At 40.5% G+C, this 21,758-nt stretch overlaps 3 protein-coding genes across 4 annotated transcripts; 2 read left to right on the top strand and 1 right to left on the bottom strand.

Moving 5' to 3' along the window:
- The first annotated feature begins 4,273 nt into the window (after window positions 1–4,273).
- On the top strand, window positions 4,274–6,185 carry LOC122009647 (dihydroflavonol 4-reductase-like). The gene is made up of 6 exons (XM_042565896.1): window positions 4,274–4,490; window positions 4,579–4,748; window positions 4,872–5,066; window positions 5,297–5,456; window positions 5,531–5,723; window positions 5,803–6,185. Exons 1-6 carry the CDS (start codon window positions 4,382–4,384, stop codon window positions 6,047–6,049), a joined length of 1,074 nt encoding a protein of 357 aa, XP_042421830.1. The 5' UTR covers window positions 4,274–4,381; the 3' UTR covers window positions 6,050–6,185.
- A 1,555-nt stretch (window positions 6,186–7,740) lies between these two features.
- On the top strand, window positions 7,741–9,527 carry LOC122030268 (bifunctional protein FolD 1, mitochondrial-like). 2 transcript variants are annotated; one of them, XM_042589454.1, is made up of 5 exons: window positions 7,741–8,084; window positions 8,222–8,541; window positions 8,610–8,846; window positions 8,975–9,091; window positions 9,213–9,527. In XM_042589454.1, exons 1-5 carry the CDS (start codon window positions 7,850–7,852, stop codon window positions 9,381–9,383), a joined length of 1,080 nt encoding a protein of 359 aa, XP_042445388.1. In that variant the 5' UTR covers window positions 7,741–7,849; the 3' UTR covers window positions 9,384–9,527. The 2 variants fall into 2 exon arrangements, with proteins under 2 accessions (XP_042445388.1, XP_042445384.1); XM_042589450.1 differs by having other exon boundaries at window positions 7,746–8,084; window positions 8,924–9,091.
- Window positions 9,528–9,625: 98 nt separating this feature from the next.
- Window positions 9,626–21,701, bottom strand: LOC122030283 (1,2-dihydroxy-3-keto-5-methylthiopentene dioxygenase 1-like). Its single transcript, XM_042589462.1, has 5 exons — window positions 21,204–21,701; window positions 20,977–21,064; window positions 10,582–10,676; window positions 10,158–10,397; window positions 9,626–9,914 (listed from the first exon to the last, which is right to left on the bottom strand). The coding sequence occupies exons 1-5, from the start codon at window positions 21,213–21,215 to the stop codon at window positions 9,783–9,785; spliced, it is 567 nt and encodes a 188-aa protein (XP_042445396.1). The 5' UTR covers window positions 21,216–21,701; the 3' UTR covers window positions 9,626–9,782.
- Between the last annotated feature and the right edge of the window lie 57 nt (window positions 21,702–21,758).

Below are 21,758 nucleotides of genomic sequence, written 5' to 3'. Positions count from 1 at the left end.
TAGCCAGTACTGGCAGCGAGTTCAGATACGCCTTGAGTTCCTCGAAGGTCCGATCGCATTCTTCGTCCCACTGGAATTTGGTGGCTCAGCGTAATATCTTGAAGAAGAGTAGGCTCTGATAGGATGACTTGGAGATGAACCGAGACAATGCCGTTATTCGACTAGTAGACGTTGGACTTCCTTCATGTTTCTGGGGGTCGGTATGTCTTGCAGTGTTTTTACCTTGCTCGGATTCGCTTCTATGCCCCGTTCGGTAACTATGTAGCCCAGGAATCGACCACTCTTCCTGCCGAACAAACACTTATGGAGGTTTAGCTTAATTCCATACGTCCTAAGTCTTTGGCAGGTCTCCATGATATCTGCACAGAGTTCAGCCGCTCAGAGGGATTTGATTAGTATGTCATCAACGTATACCTCCATATTACGGTCGATCTGCTGCTGAAACATCTTGTTCATTAGCCTCTGGTAGGTGACTCCAGCGTTCTTCAATCTGAACGGCATCACGTTGTAACAGTAGGTCCCATCAACCGTAATAAAACTAACCTTCTTCTAATCCTCCTTGGCGAGTGGCACTTGGTGATACCTCTGATACGCGTCCAGCATGCATATCAGCTAGCATCCGACAGTGGAGTCTACCATCTGATCGATCCTCGGACGGGAATAGAAGTCCTTTGGGCACGCCTTGTTGAGATCTCGGAAATCGATGCAGACTCTCCGTTTGTTCCCTGGCTTGGAGACCAGTACTATGTTCGCGAGCCAGCTTGGGAATTGTACCTCCCGTATGTGCCCGACCTCTAGGAGCTGTTCAATTTCCGCACGGATGATGAGATTTTGCTCAGCGCTGAAGTCTCTTTTCCTCTGTTTCACGGGCCGAGCGTCCAGTCGGACATGGAGTTCATGCTGTGCAATGCTCGGGGAGATGTCAGGTAGCTCATGGGTAGACCATGCAAACACGTCGTGATTCTACTGGAGACAACTGATCAGTTCGACCTTCTGCTCTTCCTTCTCCTCATAAACTAAAGTAGGGGACTTCTCGGTTATGTCACTTACCTCCATCCGGAGTGCTTTCCGAGCGGACTTTGCCTCGGTCTTGACCATCCCAATATAGCATCGCCGAGCGGCCAGCTGATCTCCCTTCACTTCACCAACTCGATCTTCTACCGGGAACTTAATCTTCTAGCAGAAAGTTGAGACGACTGCTCGGAATTCATTGAGGGTCGGTCGCCCCAAAATGACATTGTAAGCTGAGGGGGCATCTACCACGATGAAGTTAGTGGCCCTTATCCTCCGAAGTGGTTCCTCCCCGAGCGAGATGACCATCTTGATTTGGCCAATCGACAAGACTTCATTGCCGGTGAACCCGTACAGGGGGTTGTTGTCGGCAGCAGCTCACCTCGGTCGATTTGGAGCTGGTCGAACGCCTTCTTGAAAATGATATTGACTGAGCTGCCTGTGTTAACGAATATACGGTGAATAGTGTAATTGGCAATTACCGCTCGAATAATGAGTGTGTCATCATGCGGCACTTCAACTCCTTTGAGATCCTGGGGGCCGAAGCTGATCTCGGGTCCACTGGCATGTTCCCGGTTGCAGCCTACCGCATAGATTTCCAACCGCCGAGCGTGTGACTTCCGAGCTCGGTTGGAATCCTCGACGGTCGGCCCACTAGCTATGATGTTGATCTCCCCTCGAGCAGCGTTGCTTCTGTTCTCCTCCTCCCGAGTGGACGACCTGTTTCGCTCGCGTCTGGCTCTTGTAGGCTCTGCGCTTCTCCGATGAGGCTGCCGTGGTGATCACCTTGCTTCCTCTCGCCGTTTTGGGTGTTGATGCCTGTGTCACCGTTCAGGAGAGGGGGACCGACAACGATAGTTTCCGGGCGCCGGTTGGGCGACCAAATTGAATCCATGGCAGTCGCGGGTGTTGTGGGTTGCGGACTGATAGAATGTATAGAACATAGGGATCCATACCTTCCACTTTGGTTTTGGCTGCTCGGAGGCCACATGTTGGACAACGTGTGACCTTATTTCCTGGTGTGGACGTACTCCTTCGGCTCATGGTCCTCTTGGCGGCTGATGGCTGGGCGGCGACCTCCATTCGATCTGGTGATGGTTTAGATGGCGCTTCCTTCCTTCTGGCCGCCTGGATTTCCTCCACGTTTATATATTCATTGGCCTTTTTCAACATATGGTCGTAGTCGCGGGACAGTTTCCTAACGAGCGATCGGAAGAAGTCTCCGTCCACGAGCCCTTGTGTGAACGCGTTCATCATGGTCTTTGAGGAGACCGACGGAATATCCATCGCCACCTGATTGAAGCACTAGATGTAAGCTCGGAGGGACTCCTTGGGGCCTTGCTTCATGGAGAACAAGCTGACGCTCGTCTTCTGATAATTTCCGCTGCTCGCGAAGTGGTGAAGGAAATCCGTGCGGGAGTCTTTGAAGCTTCGGATAGACCCGTCCGACAGCCTTCTAAACCACCGTTGGGTCGAGCCGAAGAGCGTAGTGAGGAAAACTCGGCACTTGACTCCATTTGTGTACTGATGAAGAGTAGCGGCGTTATCGAACTTACTTAGATGGTTGTCCGGGTCGGTCGACTCGTTATATTCTCTGATCGTCAAGGGAGTGTAATGCCTTGGCAGTGGATCTCTTAGGATTGCCTCGGAGAATTGTCGATTGATTCGTTCGGAAGAAAGACCAACTCGGGGTGCTTTGCCCTTTCGCATATCTCGAACGGGAGCTCCATCTGATAAGGATCCTTGTTCTTGATTTGCTTGCGCTATTTCGAAGGGCATTTGAAACAATGCTCGGTGAAACGGAATGGGTGCAGGAGGAGCTTCTCCAGGAGTGCCGGTCGGCAGCTTATTCTGACCCCATATGCAGAGTTGCTCCGGCTAGTCTTCTTGTGCCGCTTGGCCTCCCGAGGTCGATGTCGCTTGTTGCGCCAGCCGATCGGCTAGCGCCTTTTGTTACTGCTGGTCGATTATTTTTGCCGCTCGTACTTGTACAAGCACGTCGAGCTCCTCTTGAGTGAGAGTCACGGTGTGGAGACGTCCAGCTTCTTCCATCTTCTAGGCTCAGACGCAGGTGCGTTCCCACAGACAGCGCTAAATTTGATCCTATCCGAGAATCGAGTCGACGGACGCTGGGGAGATGGCGCTCACGTTGACTGGATGTAGACTGAAGATGACCTGGACCTCCAACGAGCTGAGCCTGCAACCACAAGTCGTTAGTGCTGAGCCAAGGAGGGGTTCTCCGGCGATGGGCCTTCGACGCTCAAATCAGCCATCGGTGGCAAGCGAATGAAGTAGAGAAGAGAAAAGAGCAGCAGCGTAACTGTAGCTACAGTAGTGAACATACCTCCAATGAAGCTTTGGGGCTCCTTATATATAGGACCCCCGGGAACGCGCGTGTACGCTTGTCTCTGACAAGACAGCGAAAACTTCTATCATATGATCCTCCGCCTAACTATGCTGCCGACCACGTCATCTGCCAGTAGCACGGGTTCTTAGAAGGATATCGCCAGCTGCTCCTCTTGTCCGTTATTGGGCCGAGCGGGGGAGTCGCTCGGCCAGTCTGTCGTCCGGCTGATATCGCTACCATGCCGAGTGGGATGTCCGCTCAGCCAATGGTATGCTATCTTGGCTCCGTCCTGTCGAACAAAGGAGCCATGCCTACTTGGTCAAGGATGTGTCCGCTGTTCGGCCGAGCATACTTGGGCCTTTTGAGCGTCGGAAGTTCGGTATCTGGCCGAGCTATCGTAGTGTCGGGTCGGATATCTCCCGTGCCGATCTGACAGATGGGTCACCTGATCGGACGAACTTCCGGGAGGCTGACCACCTTGACTCCCTGCCAGACGGGTCCCACCTTACCATCAGATCATACGACATTAAATCTGCAGCAGAGAAAGGCGGTCAAAGGCGATCTCCGTTCCATATAAAATTCTCGCCGAAAACGACGAAGTTGAAGGAGGAAGGAACGCTAGGCATTCCTCGCCTTCTTCTGCCTACCCATCCTCTCTCTGAAACACAAGTCCAACGTCACTTCACAGTCCTTTACTGGGCGCCGCCGACCACTTGTTTGTTCTCTCGCAAGTCCCAACCCAGAAAAAAAAGTTAGCTGCTGCCTCACGTGTCCATCTACCACTTCTTGTGTTGTGTTAAACCAGAACGTTAGATAGGGCTATTTCTTTGCTCAACGACCTCAAACTCTACTCATCGCTCTTCTTCTCTCATCGCCTAATGGAAACCAAAGCCCACCATGCCTTATATATATGTATATATTCATCCAACAAGTGCAGTATCTACTTCCCCAAAGAAACAGAGGCTTCAGATCTAGTTAGGTCCTTCGCAGTTAATATACATAACCACAGACCGCAATTCAGCAATGAAAGGTGTCGTGGCTGTGACCGGAGCCTCCGGCTACGTCGGCTCGTGGCTGATCATGAAGCTTCTCCGAGAGGGCTACACCGTTAGAGCCACCGTCAGAGACCCCTGTTAGTTATTGTGCTTTGGATAGATGGATTGATAGATAGATAGATCATGAATATTATTTTTAATGTTTTATTGAATGAACGCACGCAGCGAATGAGGGGAAGATTAGGCCGTTGTTGGATCTGCCGGGATCGGAGGAACGGCTGTCGATATGGAAGGCAGACCTGGACAAGGAAGGCAGCTTCGATGAGGTGGTGAAGGGATGCGAGGGAGTGTTTCATGTCGCAACTCCCATGGATTTCGAGTCCAAAGATCCCGAGGTGCGTATTGTATTTGTATTCGTATTCGTATTTGTAGTGTGGATTGGCATTGGAGATGTAGTTCTTTGATGAATTTGGAATTGGTTAATTGACGAATTGAGCAATTGGTGGATGCAAATGTAGAATGAGATTATCAAGCCTACGGTGAGCGGGATGTTGAGCATCATGAGGTCGTGCAAGGAGGCAGGGACGGTGAGGCGGGTGGTGTTCACCTCCTCCGCCGGCACCGTCAACGTGCAAGAGCAACAGATGGCGGACTACGACGAGCAGTCGTGGAGTGACATGGAGTTTTGCCGCCGCGTCAAGATGACCGGATGGGTATGTTATCTATGGACAAAACACAATTCAAAAGTATCTAATAGAACACTTGGGTGAATAAATAAAAGATTTGAATCTCAAAATAGGCCTGCATAAACTCTGTTTCAAAGGGAAATTAAAATCAGCTACTTTTAGGATTAATCGGGCTAAATCCTAACTTAAACATACATAAAGCTTCTTAATATACTTTAACACAAACTAAATAATCCATGTTTACCGAATCAACGCAGATGTACTTTGTGTCCAAAACCCTCGCCGAGAAGGCTGCTATGGAGTTCTCACAGGAGCATGGCATTCACTTCATCAGCATCATCCCCACCCTCGTCGTCGGGCCTTTCATCACCACCACCATGCCTCCCAGCATGATCACTGCCCTCTCACTAATCACAGGCATATCTATCTATTTATATAAATAATCTATCTATCGACTACTCTTGTAATTGGACAATTGTGTGCATGGACAGGCAATGAAGCTCACTACACGATCCTCAAGCAAGTGCAGCTGGTGCACCTGGACGACCTCTGCGACGCCCACATCTTCCTGTACGAGCACCCCGGCGCAGAGGGGCGGTTCATTTGCTCCTCGGACGATCGCACGATCTACGACCTGGCGAAGATGTTCAGGGACAGATACCCGCAGTACATCATCCCCCAAGAGTAAATAAACAGCCCCAGCCCATGGCACATAGATAGAATCGACTAACATAACATTTCGATGGATTTAATTTTTGTGTAGGTTCGAAGGGATCGACGAGAAGATCGGGAGGGTGCACTTCTCGTCCAAGAAGCTGACGGGGCTCGGGTTCGAGTTCAAGTACAGTGTGGAGGACATGTTTGACTCTGCCATCGAAGCGTGCCTGGAGAAGCAGCTTCTGCCATTGCAGACTGTGGAGAAGGAGCAGCAGAGCAGTGAGGTTTTGAAGAAGACCGTGGCGTCGGAGCGAGGAAACGAGTCGAATGGGCAGATGGTTCTTTTGGCTTAATTAGAGATGGAGTGATAATTAATAATTTCTGATGTTTGGTTGTGTAATGTTAAGTTTAATTTGCAATCTATTAAGGGTAATTTGGTAGGGTAATTTGGTACGTATAATAAACAGAGCTGCTCGTGATTGCCTTAAACGCAGATTAATTTAGTATTGAATTATGAATGTGTGAATTCAAAGTTTGAAACGGAGAATGAGTTGGCCCAGAGTTATTTGGACCGGCAAGTGAATTAAATCCTAAGTATTTCTGTTCGATCCGTTTTTGTTGAATTTGATTCTGTCCATGATGGTAAAAGATGAATACATTCGTCCATAGTATTTTTGCTAATCCATTCTAAGATAAACATGGAAGAGATAAATCACGGACGACTACTAATCTTTGAATAATAATTAACACATAAGAGAGACATTTATCTTAATTTTATCAAGATTCAAACCCTAGACTTCATGATAATAATATTTCATATATTAACCGTCAGATCATCCCGAAGAGACTAATTAACTGTTGAATGATATTCTAAATCTTCTTTTAAAATAACAGTCCATTTTAATTATTTTTTTTTTTTTGGATGCAAAAGGATGTCTTATAAAATGACATAAATTCATATTACTATATCTTCTATTTAAATGATTGGGTGGATATTATAACATTTACATATATCCAATTCAAGATTTAGACATTTATATTATAATTATATCATAATCATAAAATCATAATTATTAAACTGTGTGACAGCTCAATTGTAACACCTAGATTGTTACGATGTAATTGCTATAACGCATTTCTAATTCAGTTTTCAGAAAGAAATATAAGTAAAAGATAATAATACCGATAATATAGTGAAAGAATAATAAGGATAATATAGTGGAAGTAAGGGTGACAATTCGGTTCGGGTTCGGATTGACAGGTTCGGATTGGCAGATTGGCGGGTTGGAAAATAACAACTTGAACCCGACCTGATTATGAATTCGGGTCAAACTATTCAACCTGAACCTGATCTGTTTATTTGCACTTGACCCGAACCCGACCCGTTTGACCCGTTTAACCTGGTTGACCTGTTTAACCTGTTGACCCGTTTAACCCGTTTGACCCATTTAACCCGTTTGACTCATTTGACCCGAACATGACCTGAATTCAATAAAGAAATTTTGTATATTAAATTAAAAATTAAAAATAACATTTATCTACATAAATTGAAAATTCATATCATAAATAATAAATCATAGGATTCATAGCAACATTGCAATCAATAGCACATATCTGTGTAGGATTTTTAACTTTTTTAAATTTGTAATTTTAGTTTAAATTTATAATTATAAACGGGTTCGTGGGTTATAATTGGGTCATTTCAGGTTGACCCGAACCCGACCTGTTTATTAATTGGGTCAATTGGGTCGACCCGATTTCGACCCGAACCCAAAATTACCCAATCCTAACTTGATTTTTTCGTGTTCGGTTCGGATCGTGTTTTCGTGTCGGGTCAAAAATTGTCATCCCTAAGTGGAAGGTTGTTGGAGGACCATTTTTTTGATAAATTAAAAAAAAAATAAAAATCAAATTGGAAGCACTGATGATTAAAAAAAAAAAACAGAAGCATCGTTTTTTTTTTTTTTATGGTTGGCCTATTTATTTTGAGCACAGTAATGAGGAATGTGGTTCAAGAAATGCCCGGCCCATCCTTTGGTTATTAACCCAATAAATCGGGCCTCAAAGTCGTCTCCCATCTGGCCCTCCCTTTCCCCCGCTGCCAAGCGCACGACTCGGCAGTTCATGCGGCGCGGAGCGGACTGGGACAAGAGATGAGAGCAGCGCTGGCGGCGACGCTGAGGAAAGCATTCTCGGCGGCGGAAACCGCTCTCCGACCTTGCGTAGCGTCCAAATGCCTCGACTTCCACCTCCACCACTGCCAAAGCAGTGATCCGGCCGAGCAGAGGCCTGGCAGCTCCATCCTCGGCCGCGACCTCCCGGAAATCTGGGCCACTCCCAGCGCCGCCTCTCCCCTCCTCCCTCCACCGGAACCTCAATCCAGTTGCGGTAAACCTACATCCCGTCTAGATTCGCTGAGGAATAATCGCGAACAGTTTGTCGTCATCGGATTTTGGGAAAAATCACGGCCGCTATTTCTGATTGCAATCTTCTTTTGTGTCTCTTTGTGCTCAAAACTTTGATAGTTGATGAAGCGCCGACACCAGTGATCATCGATGGAAAGTCCATTGCGGAAGAAATCAGGCTAGGTCTTTCCCAAGAAGTGCTCCGAATGAAGGCGATGATCAACAAAGTTCCCGGATTAGCCGTGGTGCTTGTGGGTCAAAGAAGGGATTCCCAAGCCTACGTTCGCAATAAAACGAAGGCTTGCGAGGAGGTCGGAATGAGATCTTTGATGGCAGAGTTTCCTGAAGATTGTGGGGAGGAAGATGTACTCAACGTCGTATCCGACTTCAATCGAGATCCATCGGTCCATGGCGTCCTCGTGCAGCTACCTTTGCCAAAGGTAATTCCGATAGACAAGTTCAATACTTGAGAGCTTAGAAATTTAGTTGCCTTCGAATTGGTTTGCAGCACTTGGACGAAGAAAGAATTTTGGGCGCTGTAAGTCTGGAAAAGGATGTGGATGGCTTCCATCCACTGAACATGGGGAACCTCGCTTTAAGTGGCAGGGAGCCTCTGTTCATCCCCTGTGCCGCGAAAGCTTGTGTCGAGTTGCTGCTCCGGCTCGGCGTCGATCTGAAGAGCAAACATGTGGCAGTGATTGGAAGAAGTAATGTAGTAGGATTGCCTACTTCCTTGCTGTTGCAGGTATAACATCTGAGTGTCCTAGATATTTCCAGTGTCTTGGCCAGTTGAATAAACCACCCAGGGGATTCTCATTACAGAGACACCATGCCACTGTCAGTGTTCTTCATGCTTTCACAAACAATCCACAGGACGTGACTCGCGAAGCTGATATTGTGATATCGGCTGCAGGAGTTCCCAACCTTGTGCGTGGACATTGGTTGAAGAGAGGGTCGGTCGTCATCGATGTGGGGACGAATCCAGTTGAGGTAAGTTCTAGTCTGAGATGTTGCAAAACCTACTCTTGGACTGTAAGAGATGAAGCAAGCTTTAGTAACATACTGAACCAGTTCAATTCCAGTGTAGAAACTAAACCCTTTTAACTTTCAGGATCCTAATTCGGAGCAGGGTTACTACCTTCAAGGTGATGTGTGCTATGAGGAAGCATTGCAGTTGGCCTCGGCAATAACACCGGTTCCTGGTGGTGTAGGACCGGTGACGGTTGCCATGCTTCTTGCAAACACCCTTGACTCTGCGAAACGGCTCTACAGCTTCACTTAGTGTGTCTCATTTAAATCTTATAGCTCAGTCATTTCAGATGCTGTTCTTGTTTCCTTTTAGAGAGTCTTTGGTTGCTTCTCCTCTGTATATTTGGTTTTGCTTCTCAATTAACACTGAAATATGAAGCTTCACTTTGTTGCCATATTTTTCGACGTATTATGTTAACAATATGCTAAACAGAACAGTTATACATTATAAGCTGCTAACTCAACACAATTGAATCTCGAATCTGCCAGATTGTCTTGTCGGAATAGTATGCTATTCAATATCAATACTTTCTTCAGTACATGCGTTTATAGCAAGAGTAAGTATCAGAAGAAACTGAGTTTATGGGAACACTCCACAATAGTAGATACTTAAAGATCCATATGTAATGTGTTTGGTATGGTAACCTGTGTTTCAGTGGGCTGCCACAGCAACTCCTGAACCTTTTTTCATCAGAGACTCGACGTAGCCTTGTCTTGCAGGATGTTCCTCTTGCGGGCGATTGTAAGCAGTCCAAACAGGTTCTCCAATGAACAACCTCATCAGCTGCAAGCATGTAGCAATCCAGCATAAAATCAATGGCTTCCTCTTAGTATCTATAACAACTGTCTTCTAAAACAAACGCAACGCGATTTCTTCGCGCTGTGGAATGTATTGTATTTGGTAAAATAAAACCAATGTGGTTTTCTACTAGATCAAGATTGCACTACACGGGCTTATAATGGTTAATGGGGGAAGAAGATGAACCAATTTCAATAAATATTGCTGAACTATGCATGTTTTAGGTACCTTAACATAGTTTGATGTGTCCAGGGTGAAGCGATGATAGATGCCAGCAGGTAAGACGATCATATCGCCCTCTTTGATCCAAATTCGTATCCACATATCGTCTTTGTCACGAACATCAAAATAGCCACTGCCTTCCAAACAGTAACGGATCTCTTCGTCTGCATGGATGTGTTCTCTGTAAAAATTCTTTAGTTTCTCTTCATAGTTCTCAACTTTCCCAGGAGATAACTCAAGAAGGTCCTGCAATGCCAAGAAGTTGGATCAAACAAAATGCATAGACTAGAATCACTAGATGAGTACAGTTAAAGAAAAAAAATGCATTCTTGATTTCATATCGCATGCCCCAGCATAAGGAAATGTGAAAGAACTAGAATAGAGTGACTTGGATTCCCGTGCCAGTGTAATAAGATAGAAAAGTGCAAACCATGTAGCTGTATCCTCTGTCTTCCCGGATTTTCTTCAGTTCTTCATTGCTCTCATAGTTTTTGGGATCCAAATACCAGTAGATAACCCCAATTTCTGCATGGTTGATTCATGAAAAGATAGCGAAAATAACAAATTAAACAAATATGAATTACAGGAATACATTTATTTCCTCAATCAGCGTCGCATGTGTAATATAATACATTGAAATAACGTTGACCCTTTATAATGAAATTATATTAATTAAAGTATTTTAACATTAAAATATTAAAGTAGAGTCATTAGGGTAAAGTACTGACTTTTGAAAATCTGAATTATTTGGGTCTTTGAAAATTCGAATTGTTTGGATTTTCGAGTGTCACCCTTACGACTTTTTTATGAAAAAATTAATTTAATTTAATATTATACTTATCTTAGTAAAAAAAACTAAGAAAAGTATATTTTTTAATATTGTCGGCCTAAAATATTTATAGAAGTTTCTTTGATCATAGTATTGTCAATTCTAAGATGTGGGACTAAAAAGAATTATATTTTTTTATATAAAACAACCAGAGAAAATTAATGATGAGAAAAATTCATAATAATATATCGCAGCCGAGTCTCGAACTCTAGATCACTGATTGTTTCGCTTGTGGAATTACTAATAAACCTTGGAATTATTTTTAGTGTGAATAGAAAAAAGGATATTAACGTAAATTCATTTTAGGGTTCCCCAAAATTAGTTAGTAAAGAGGGGAGATTTTTAATAAAATAGTAAGATAAGTAGTGATGATTTGGCAGTTGCAAAATAAGCATAAGTATATAAAATATTTTTTAAAATAAATATAGAAATACAAAAGCACAAAATTTAACTAGAATAAGTATTCTTTTTTCAATTCCTGGACAATCCAATTATAAAATTTTTCCACTGACTTTGAGATAAAAGAGAAGAGATTATGTTCTATATAGACCAAAAAATAAATCTACAATTTCATCACATGATATATAACCTTACATCTAGTCTAAGGGCTTCCAAGTTGATAGAAGTTACTGGATGATATAATACTCAATTTGTGTTAAAAAATAAAATAATTAATCAGGTTGGGTAACATCGAGCCTGGGGTGATTGGTCTGGTCCCACGAAAATTTCTCACCGGCCAACCAGGATCAGGCAGTCCAGAAGTCCAACATCCTTTAGTTGTGTGCCCCATTTGGAAGAAAAATTCCTATAAATTCGTCATAATTGGGGCTCGAATCACGGGTACTTAAATGATAATTTAGATATCCTACCGCTGCACTATGCCCCGGAGACCTCAATTGGTGTTAAAAGCAATATGAGGGGTGTTAAATCCAATGTATCATGAATACGTTTAAACACTAGAACACGTTCAAAGGTTTTCTTTCATGAAAAAAAATACTCACATGGTGCATGCATGCAAGCATCAGGTGACAGAAATATGGGAGGGCCTCATCATGGGTACCCTCACATGTTTTTTTTATTAAAAAATTAAAATTTTAAAAATTTAAAATTAAATACCAATTAATAAAATGGAATTGGTGGTATATTTTGATAAGGCTAAAATAAAAAAATTAAATGGCTAGTAAATCCACATAATTTTAACGGACCAGTTAACAACTATTTTAATAAAAAATAAATAAATTTTCATCCATAATTATTCATCATTTAACCGAACTTATTTTAATCATACAAACACATAAATCCCTTTAAAAAAAACTTCTCTTTATGAAAATAATCTGAAAATTTTTTAGAAAAGGTTCCTTCCCAAAATTCATAAACTCTATCAAATTATTCATTTTTTTCATATCCACCAAATTATCCACACAATCCATACTAACTAAACAATCCACATGGTCCATATCCACCAAATTATCCATATAATCCATATCCACAAAATTATTCATCTAATCCACATACAACTGGTATGTCTTTTACATCATCGACGGAAACTAAAACATTTAATTATTCCGGAAACTCAACTGTCTGGCCATGAATCCTCAATTGAACTCACAAATTTGAAGAAGGCAGATTCTGGCGCTGCGGATAGAAGAAAGCGATCAACATAAAGTAAGGTTGAAGACGAGGTTTTAGCGAGATTGTTTGTCACTATTAGTGATGATCCAATCATCGACAATGATCAGAAGGTGGATGCTTTCTAGGGACGTGTTGCAAGCTACTACAACGAGAATCGTCCTCCAGGTACATCCAGCATAATTGCAAGTGTCATACGATCGTACTGACACAATACCATTCAAAAAAAGGTATACCGCTTCAATGCAAATTACAATAGTATTTATAATGTGTATCATAGCAGTCGGCTTGCATATGAAAAATACCGCAAGGAAAATAATAATCTCGAGCATGTATGGAGAATCGTAAAAAATTGTCCCATGTTTACTCCACATTCCGTTGATCACCTTGTTGACACGAAGAAGGCAAGGACCCAAGAGTCGGGGGTAAGCAACACCTCATCTAACCAAAATGCGAGTCTACATGTAAACCGAAACGAAGAAGGAACTCACCCAATGGGTCAAAAGACAGCAAAATGAAAGGGAAAAGGCAAAATGAAATAGGGCATTGACGGTATGACAACAAATTTGGACAATAAGTTTACAAAGTTTACTGAGTATACAAGCATAAAAATCGCTGAAGTTGAAATGAACTCAAAGTTGAGGACATGAAAGCAAAAGTTGCCTTAGCCAAAGTTTAACTAAGGGAATACAAAATCTTTTTAAAGGACACTTTGTAAATGACAGAGGAGCAACTTATCATCCATAAACATCTATGTCAAGAGATTACGGGAGATGAAATATGTAATTTTCATTTATTGTACTTTTCAATTAATGTAATTTTCTATTATTGTACTTTTCAATTAATGTACAATTCCTAGTCAATTAATATAGCCATTGCAAAATACTCATGGGAATATAGTCGTTGTAATATAGTCATTGTAATATAACCATTGACAAGAAAAAAAATAAATAGACCCCTTGTGCTCTACAATTCTTCATTCTAAGAACATACCATTTGACAAACACAAACTTGAATTTGTTTCCACCAAAATGTTTCAATATTCAAGTAGCACTAGCTCTGACTCAACAAGTGAAAATAAAGTCCAAGTTGAAGTTGTTGACGAAGGTTATGATTCAGGGAATAAGCTAATGTCATTGATACTTCAACAAAGCCGACAAATAGTTGAAGCATATCAAAGTAATAACGAGATGCGGCGAAGAAGAAGGTTTATCCAAAGAAATCCTGAAGCCGGGTATGCAAGGGTCTTCAATGATTATTTCTCCACAAACCTGGTATATGCAGATCAAATATTTCGAAGACGATTTCGCATGTGAAAAGATTTATTTTGTCGCATTGTGAATGCACTTGAGAGTCATTTCTTGTATTTTTAGCAGAAGGGCAATGCTAGGAGAAGAAAAGGCTTGTCACCGTTGGATCAAGACGCACGTGAAGGGGGGGATGAATCACGTGGTTTTCAAAAACTTATTCTTTTCAATTTTATAAAATCAAGTGCACAGCGAAAAATTAAGTAATAAAGTAAAATATAAAAAGCAAGCAAAAAATAAGAGGTCAATTTTACTTGATTTGGAGCCTTCGGCGACTCCTACTCGAAGACCCAGGTCGCGAACCTATCGACGGGTAATTCACAAAAAACCTCTTCCGAAACCATCGGAAGAAGGAATCGAGTATAAAAAGGGTTGGAGAAGTGTAATGTACTACACTTCCCGCGTGTAGAAATTAAATACAGTAATTAACTTTTTACCAAACACTTTATAATCGGTCGGCTCGAGCTTGGTATTTGAGCGGCTTCTCGGTGGCAGTCGGGCGTAGCAGAGTCGTATGAAGAGTATGGAAGGCACCTTCCATAGCCTTGAAGGTGCCTCTAATGTGAGAAATATAATCCCGAACAACTTGCTCCTTATCTGCGACGAAGTTTGAAATTTATCCATTTGAAGGCGCCTTCCATAGCACCGAAAGCGCCTTCCGTAAACAGTACGAAGACGCCTTCCAATGCTTAAAGGTGCCACAAGTACTATTTACCCGAGACCTTTTTGCTCATTTTACCCTGCAAGTTAGGTTTATTTAACACAATAATAATCTAACCTGTAAAGTAAAATTAGCAAGACAATAATATGGTTAATTTATGACTTAGAACCTGTCCTTTAGACCAGGATCTAGTCAGGATCTCAATCTAGATTTCTAAGATGGACCTAAATTGGACCGATGCCCCTCAACCGGGATACGTCGTCACTTAGTCACTCTCCTCCAGTGACCTTCACTTACCCAGTGTCGAGTGAACCCATCGGGAATCGAACATCCCGATCTTCTTGTCGGAATTACACATCCGGACTTCGGGAATCGAACATCCCGATCTTCCTGTCGGAATTACACATCCGGACTTCGGGAATCGAACATCCCGATCTTCCTGTCGGAATTACACATCCGGACTTCGAGAATCGAACATCCAAGTCTTCTTTTCGGAATGACACATCCGGACTTCGAGGATCGAACATCCCGGTCTTCCTTCCGGAATCACACATTCAGACTTCAACCAATTGACAATCGAACATCCCAACTGCTAATCGAGAATCGAACATCTTGACTACCAATCGGGAATCAAACATCTCGATTGGACTTCCTGCTAAGTTAGTCAACCTTGCACACTCGGTAAATGTATTAGATCTCAACAACACCTAACTTAACTCACTTGTCATTCATCAAAATCTGAGTTAAGCTGTTAGTGCAAATTGCACAACAGTCACCACTACAAAAATGTACGGTTGTGATTTGCAATTGGCTTATTGAGTCCCAGTCGACCATCTTGGCGAGTACTTACACATGGGTGAATCAACCGGCATCAGGTGTCTTTTAAAGTTTTGCGGGTATGTGGTTGAAATATTTGGTGATCGATACTTGAGAAGGTCGAATGCTGATGATGTTCAACATCTTCTTCAAATGCATGATGAGAGGTACAACTTCCCTAGAATGTTGGGCAGCCTTAATTGCATGCATTGGGAATGGGAAAATTGTCTAGTTGCTTGGAAAGACCAGTTTACAAGAGGTCATGGATCACCAACAATCGTGCTTGAAGCGGTCGTGTCTCAAGACTTGTGGATATGACATGCATTCTTTGATGTCACAGATTTACGTAATGATATTAATATGTTGTGCGAATCTCCCATATTCAATAACGTCTTGCAAGTAAATGCCCCGGAGATTAATTTCACAGTCAACGAGACTCAATATAAGGAGTATTATCTAACAAATGGAATATATCCGGAATGAGCTACTTTCGTGAAGGCTTTTCTTTGCCTGGAAGATCCCAAGAGGATATTGTTTAAGGAAAGATAAGAAGATGCAAGAAAAGTTATTGAACAAATGTATTAGGGTAATTGTCAGAGGTCGAGTTTGTTATTGGTACAGAAAAAAGTTAAAACATATTATATTAGCATGCATTATTTTGTACAACATAATTGTTGAAGATGAGGGGGTCACATGACAAATTGGTACAACGATGAAGGTGACGATCCCGCATAACTTGTCCAAGGCTCAAATCAAGGATTTCATGATTATCTTTGGACAAATTTCGAACTATGTGACAGTCAATACAACAATCCTTGAATTAGTATTTTATAGTTTCTTTTTATGTTTAATTTATATATTGTTTTATAATTTTATGCAAGTGTGATTTTTTTTATATATTGTATTCCTTCATTTTAAATTTATAATAATATTTTAATTTTAAATAAATGGCACTCATAAAATAATAAAAAATTATTTTACGTAATAAATATATTTAAAATTATTATTATTTCTTTTAAATAATAATCATTTAAATTATGTAAATAAAATTTAAATTGTATTTTTAATATAAAATAAGAATAAAGATAAATGAGTAGATGAATCTACAAATAATGAGTGTTAATGTTAAAATGAATATGATAAAATGAAGGTGTTAATATAATATGTATGTGTAACACCCACTAATACGGATGCACTTAGTTTTCAAAAAAAAAAAAACTAAAAGAAGATTGAGTGGACATGCATTAGACAAACAATTAAAGATAAAAAGAAATAAGTAGATGAAATACCAATAATAATTAATTAAACTTATTTATTGTCGGATCTACTATTTGTTTGAGGGTTATATTGTGCAACCAGGGAATATGTTAAAAATCTAAAGCAAACTAATTAACTAAAGCAAATAAAAAACTCCCCCGCATAAGGAACAGGAAGCTCCAATCATATTAAATCAGAGGCTCCCACGCCATCGCCGGTCATCGTCACCAACTCCGTCAGAGCGTGCAGAAGCTAAGGAAGACACCCTCTATTTCCTCTTCATGTGGCTTCACTAACACTAAGGCAGACACCCCTAAATTTCTCATTAACAGGACCTTTATATCCACAAAGTCCTGAACCTGCAACATCTACATTGGTTGAACTTACTGCAATGGGAATTTGCTCATCACTACTATTATTGTCTTAGTGAGGTTCTCAATTTGCTCAATTTGGTTGACAGTGGATTTTGATATGACTCTGTATTGGGTATGTTTTTTTTGCTGTCCTCTTACCCTAAAGTTTGTAACATTTCATCCTTCTTAGTTCTTACTCTGATTTTTTTAATTAATTTTATAAATAATATTTAGACCGGTTAACCGGTTTACTGATTTATCAGTTAAACCAATAAAAAAAAATTTCAAACCGGGAACCGATCCGGTAAATTAGTAAAAATCGGTTAACTGGTAAACCGAAAACGATAAGCTACCGGTTCCGGTCCAATTTTCGGTTTTTCGATTTTTTTGCACAACACTATCACTAGTATCTAGGGGTGATCGCGGATCGGGTTGGTTCGGTTATTGGGATAAAAAACTATCCGGCCTTACTAGATCGGATAATGTAATATCATGACCCTACATCCGGCCCTATATCCGGCGGTTATTATGTATTAAATATCCGACGGGTTGTCAATTATTTGGATATCCGACCATATATCCAATGAAATATAAAATATAAATATAAAATAATAAAAAATAAAAATATTTTAAAATAATAATAGACATTACTCATTACACGTTGTAGTAGCTAATCGTCAATAGCTGCTACAACGTGTAACAACTTATCGGCAGTAGCTACTACAACGTGTAGCAGTTTATCCGCAATAGCTACTATAACGTGTAACAACTTATCGGTAGTAGTTGCTACAAGTAGGGGTGATCGCGGATCGGGTTGGTTCGGTTATTGGGATAAAAAACTATCCGTCCCTACTAGATCAGATAATGTAATATCATGACCCTACATCCGACCCTATATCCGGCGGATTTTGTTTTTTCGGTTTGGTTCGGGTCGATATAAGCGGATTGGTCGGTTTGACGGGTTGACTGCTCACCCCTACTAGTATCCTTCATAAGAATTTCATAATCCTTATGAAAGATCTCAGCTTTCCGCAAAACCATTTTTTGTATTTGATATTCTTTAATATCTTGTCATTATCGATGCTTTGTTCCATTGTGTCACCCTCTCTAACTTTGGATTTGTCCTTCCTCTTTGCTACCTTTTGCCCTATCGAATGAATGCGGACTTCAAAGGCATCTACATCAACACTCGTATCTGGATTTGATGTTGAAGTATTCCCCCCGATTCAGATGGCATTGCCTTCTTGCTAGAGTAATGAGCAACTAATATAAACCTCCACACATGCATATACTTGAAATCCTTGTTATTGTTGTTGGCTTTCTACATGTTTAGTGCATTCTCCAACACATTCTTGTCACTCCAACCACTTTGACGATGAGTATAAAAATTATTATAAGTTGCAGAAAATTTATTTATCATTGGCGCAAACTTATAGTAATGTGATTTTAATCGTTGATAGCTTCTTGTCAAAGTTCCAATGGGTTGATGTTTGTTGTAGTAATCAGCTATACGTTTCCAAAAAACTTGATCCTTCTGGTAAGGATTACATCGATGCTGATAGTTGCCCATGACTTTGCAAGAACTACATCTTCATCGAAAGACCAAAATCTTCATTTCAAATCATCTTTCTCTGGTTCAACTTCACGCTCTTCTTGTGGTGAGTGTGGTGGCCACTGAGTTACTAGAACCGATGATAGCATTAGAAATTCTTTGTTGCCGATATATGCCCTTCTTGAATTCATTAGAAAGCATGACTGATGGTTGAGGAGGAGAAAATACGAAAGGCAAATAAGGTATCCGAAATTGACTAGACCAATCTTGGGATAGATACATACCAATGGAGTTGGGACGATGTTACTTGGATTCGTCGAAAAATTTTGAGAAAAAAATTTTGTGAAGCATATGAAATATTTTAAAAATTTGGAGGGTATTGTGTGAGAGAGAAAAAAAAAGAGGATATTGGACATTTAGAGGAATATGAGTATTTTGAGAAGATGTATTTTCTTCCGCATTTAAATAATTCAACTGAGTTATAAAAGAAGTATTGAAATTTTTATTCATTTCGAATACAAATAGAGAATGAAAGGAAGAAAGAAGAAGTAGAGAGTGAAGAGAATGATAGGATGAATAAAAAAAATGAGGGATTGAAGATGTATTTATATATTTTTTTTAAATAAAAAATTAAAATTTTATTATGAAAAACGGCTAAGTTGTTAGCCGCTGTGCAACGACTTACCTTGTATTTTTTTTCATACAAATATTAAAAAAATAAAATCATCTTACTATTTTATTAAAAATCTCCCCCCCCCCCCCCCCTTTACCAACTAACTTTGGTGAAGACTAAAATGAATTTACGTTAATATCCTTTTTTCTATTCACATTAAAAATAATTCCAAGGTTTATTAGTAATTCCACAAGCGAAACAATCAGCGATCTAAAGTTCGAGACTCAGCTGCGACATATTATTATGAATTTTTTTCATCATTAATTTTCTCTGTTTGTTTTATATAAAAAAAATATAGTTCTCTTTAGTCCCACATCTTAGGATTGACAACACTATGATCAAAGAAGCTTCTATAAATATTTTAGACCAACAATGTTAAAAAATATACTTTTCTTAGTTTTTTTTATTAAGATAAGTATAATATTAAATTAAATTAATTTTTTTCATGGGGAAGTCGTATCCAAACAATTCAGATTTTCAAAGACTCAAATAATTTACTTTACCCTAATGACTCTACTAACTCTACTTTAGTATTTAATACTAAAATGCTGACGAATCTACTTTTTGAGAAATTCGTGAAATAATGAATTAAGGAAGAAAATGTATGACTGTACCGACTAAAAAAAAAGATTTCATGATCGTTAATATGGGTCCTCACCACCCATCAATGCATGGTGTTCTTCGACTAATTGTTACTCTCGATGGTGAAGATGTTATTGATTGTGAGCCTATATTGGGTTATTTATACAGGGGTATGGAAAAAATAGCGAAAAATCGAACAATCATACAATATTTGTCTTATGTAACACGTTGGGATTATTTAGCCTTACTATTTTATTAAAAATCTCCCCCCTTTACTGACTAACTTTGGTGAAGACTAAAATGAATTTACGTTAATATCCTTTTTTCTATTGACATTAAAAATAATTCCAAGATTTATTAGTAATTCTACAAGCGAAACAATCAGTGATCTAGAGTTCGATACTCAACTGCGACATATTATTATAAATTTGTTTCATCATTAATTTTCTCTAATTGTTTTATATAAAAAAAATATAGTTCTCTTTAGTCCCACATCTTAGAATTGAGAACACTATGATCAAAGAAGCTTCTATAAATATTTTAGACCAACAATGTTAAAAAATATACTTTTTTAAATTTTTTTTACTAAGATAAGTATAATATTAAATTAAATTAATTTTTTTCATGGGAAAGCCGTATCCAAACAATTCAATTTTCAAAGACCCAAATAATTTACTTTACCCTAACGACTCTACTAATTCTACTTTAGTATTTTAATACTAAAATACTTTAATTAATATAATTTCATTATAAAGGGTCAATGTGATTTCAATGTGCACGATCACTAGTTTTAATAAAAAAATCAAAATTGAAGAAGCAGCTCCGTCGATAACGCAAAGGAGCTCCTTCAGAGCATCCACGTCACAGTGGGAGCTCCAAGGATGATGCTCTTAGATAAAACCCTCGGGTCTCCATTCAATTCAATAGATAAACTGCTCAATTCTTAATAAGTATGTGTAGAACGAGAATTAAGATGCAAACTTCCCCAGATATCATCGATATAATTCAATTCGAAATAAACTGCAAGAATCCAAAAAGGCTATCGAAATGCTCAAACGCCATCAGCAAGATAGTTGATGGCCGAATAGAAAACTAAGCTTGCAAAACTGGTAAGAGAAACAAGCGAACCCTACTGTTCTATGTAAAGACCTACTCGAATTTGGTACCTTGCAGCTTGCTCATGGGGACAAACTCTCTGGGATTCCTGTGGTGAGGAAGCCTCTGGTCCTCATCGCTTTCAGCAATCAGCCAAGCCTAGCCAGTAGCCACAAACAACCACAAACAATAACAATTTGCAAAACTAGCTAACTCTTAGGATCACAAAATGCAAGGGATCAAGAACATCCAGGCGATTTCATTTTTAGGGTTTCCGGTTTTGGAGAAGATTGCGCACCTCTGGAGCCATCGGATTGGAATTATGTCGCTGACGAACAGGGTGGCGATGCTTGAGACAGTGTGCTTGAATCTGAAGCGACGGGAAGACGTTGTCGAAGACGATTCGAGACGCCGAGATTCTTGTGGATGGGAAAGAACGATCTGACGCCGGTGCGCGATATATGCAATTGCTTGTGGCGTTCTTCTTCTGGCAAATAAGAACCACGGGGATGGCAGATAGAGACAAAGAAGAAATCGCCGCGCCATGTCAGGACATTGTAACGGCCGCTATGAATACGTAACGGATGTTATTTCAGATCAAAAGCGAGCTTGAAAGACCGAAGGCGAAGCTACAACGTAGAGCCGCCTTCTTGCACAAGGTCGGGGAATAGGAACGCGAGAGGAAAAAGATCGATCCATGTCGCTGGGCTTCGGTTTCTCCGACAGGAAGGAGGAGGAGGAGGGTTTTCGACTTTTCGTTAGCATTTGAGATAGCGATCCGCTTGGTGGACGGTTGGAGATCGCATTCAGCCTCTCAGTCCCACATCGAAAAATAGTCAGGAGACTGAGCAGG

The sequence above is a fragment of the Zingiber officinale genome, chromosome 1A (assembly GCF_018446385.1).
Source record: "Zingiber officinale cultivar Zhangliang chromosome 1A, Zo_v1.1, whole genome shotgun sequence".
Taxonomy (NCBI): Eukaryota; Viridiplantae; Streptophyta; class Magnoliopsida; order Zingiberales; family Zingiberaceae; genus Zingiber; species Zingiber officinale.
This window is presented reverse-complemented; position numbering and strand designations above follow the sequence as displayed.

Coding starts and splice junctions, on each gene's coding strand:
- LOC122009647 (XM_042565896.1), top strand. CDS start 4,382: ATGAAAGGTGTCGTGGCTGTGACCGGAGCCTCCGGCTACGTCGGCTCG. Junction 4,491..4,578: donor AGCCACCGTCAGAGACCCCT/GTTAGTTATTGT, acceptor GAACGCACGCAG/CGAATGAGGGGAAGATTAGG. Junction 5,724..5,802: donor CAGTACATCATCCCCCAAGA/GTAAATAAACAG, acceptor ATTTTTGTGTAG/GTTCGAAGGGATCGACGAGA.
- LOC122030268 (XM_042589450.1), top strand. CDS start 7,850: ATGAGAGCAGCGCTGGCGGCGACGCTGAGGAAAGCATTCTCGGCGGCG. Junction 8,085..8,221: donor GGAACCTCAATCCAGTTGCG/GTAAACCTACAT, acceptor AAACTTTGATAG/TTGATGAAGCGCCGACACCA. Junction 8,847..8,923: donor CTACTTCCTTGCTGTTGCAG/GTATAACATCTG, acceptor TTCTCATTACAG/AGACACCATGCCACTGTCAG.
- LOC122030283 (XM_042589462.1), bottom strand. Junction 10,398..10,581: donor ACAGAGGATACAGCTACATG/GTTTGCACTTTT, acceptor TTGGCATTGCAG/GACCTTCTTGAGTTATCTCC. Junction 9,915..10,157: donor ACACATCAAACTATGTTAAG/GTACCTAAAACA, acceptor ACATGCTTGCAG/CTGATGAGGTTGTTCATTGG.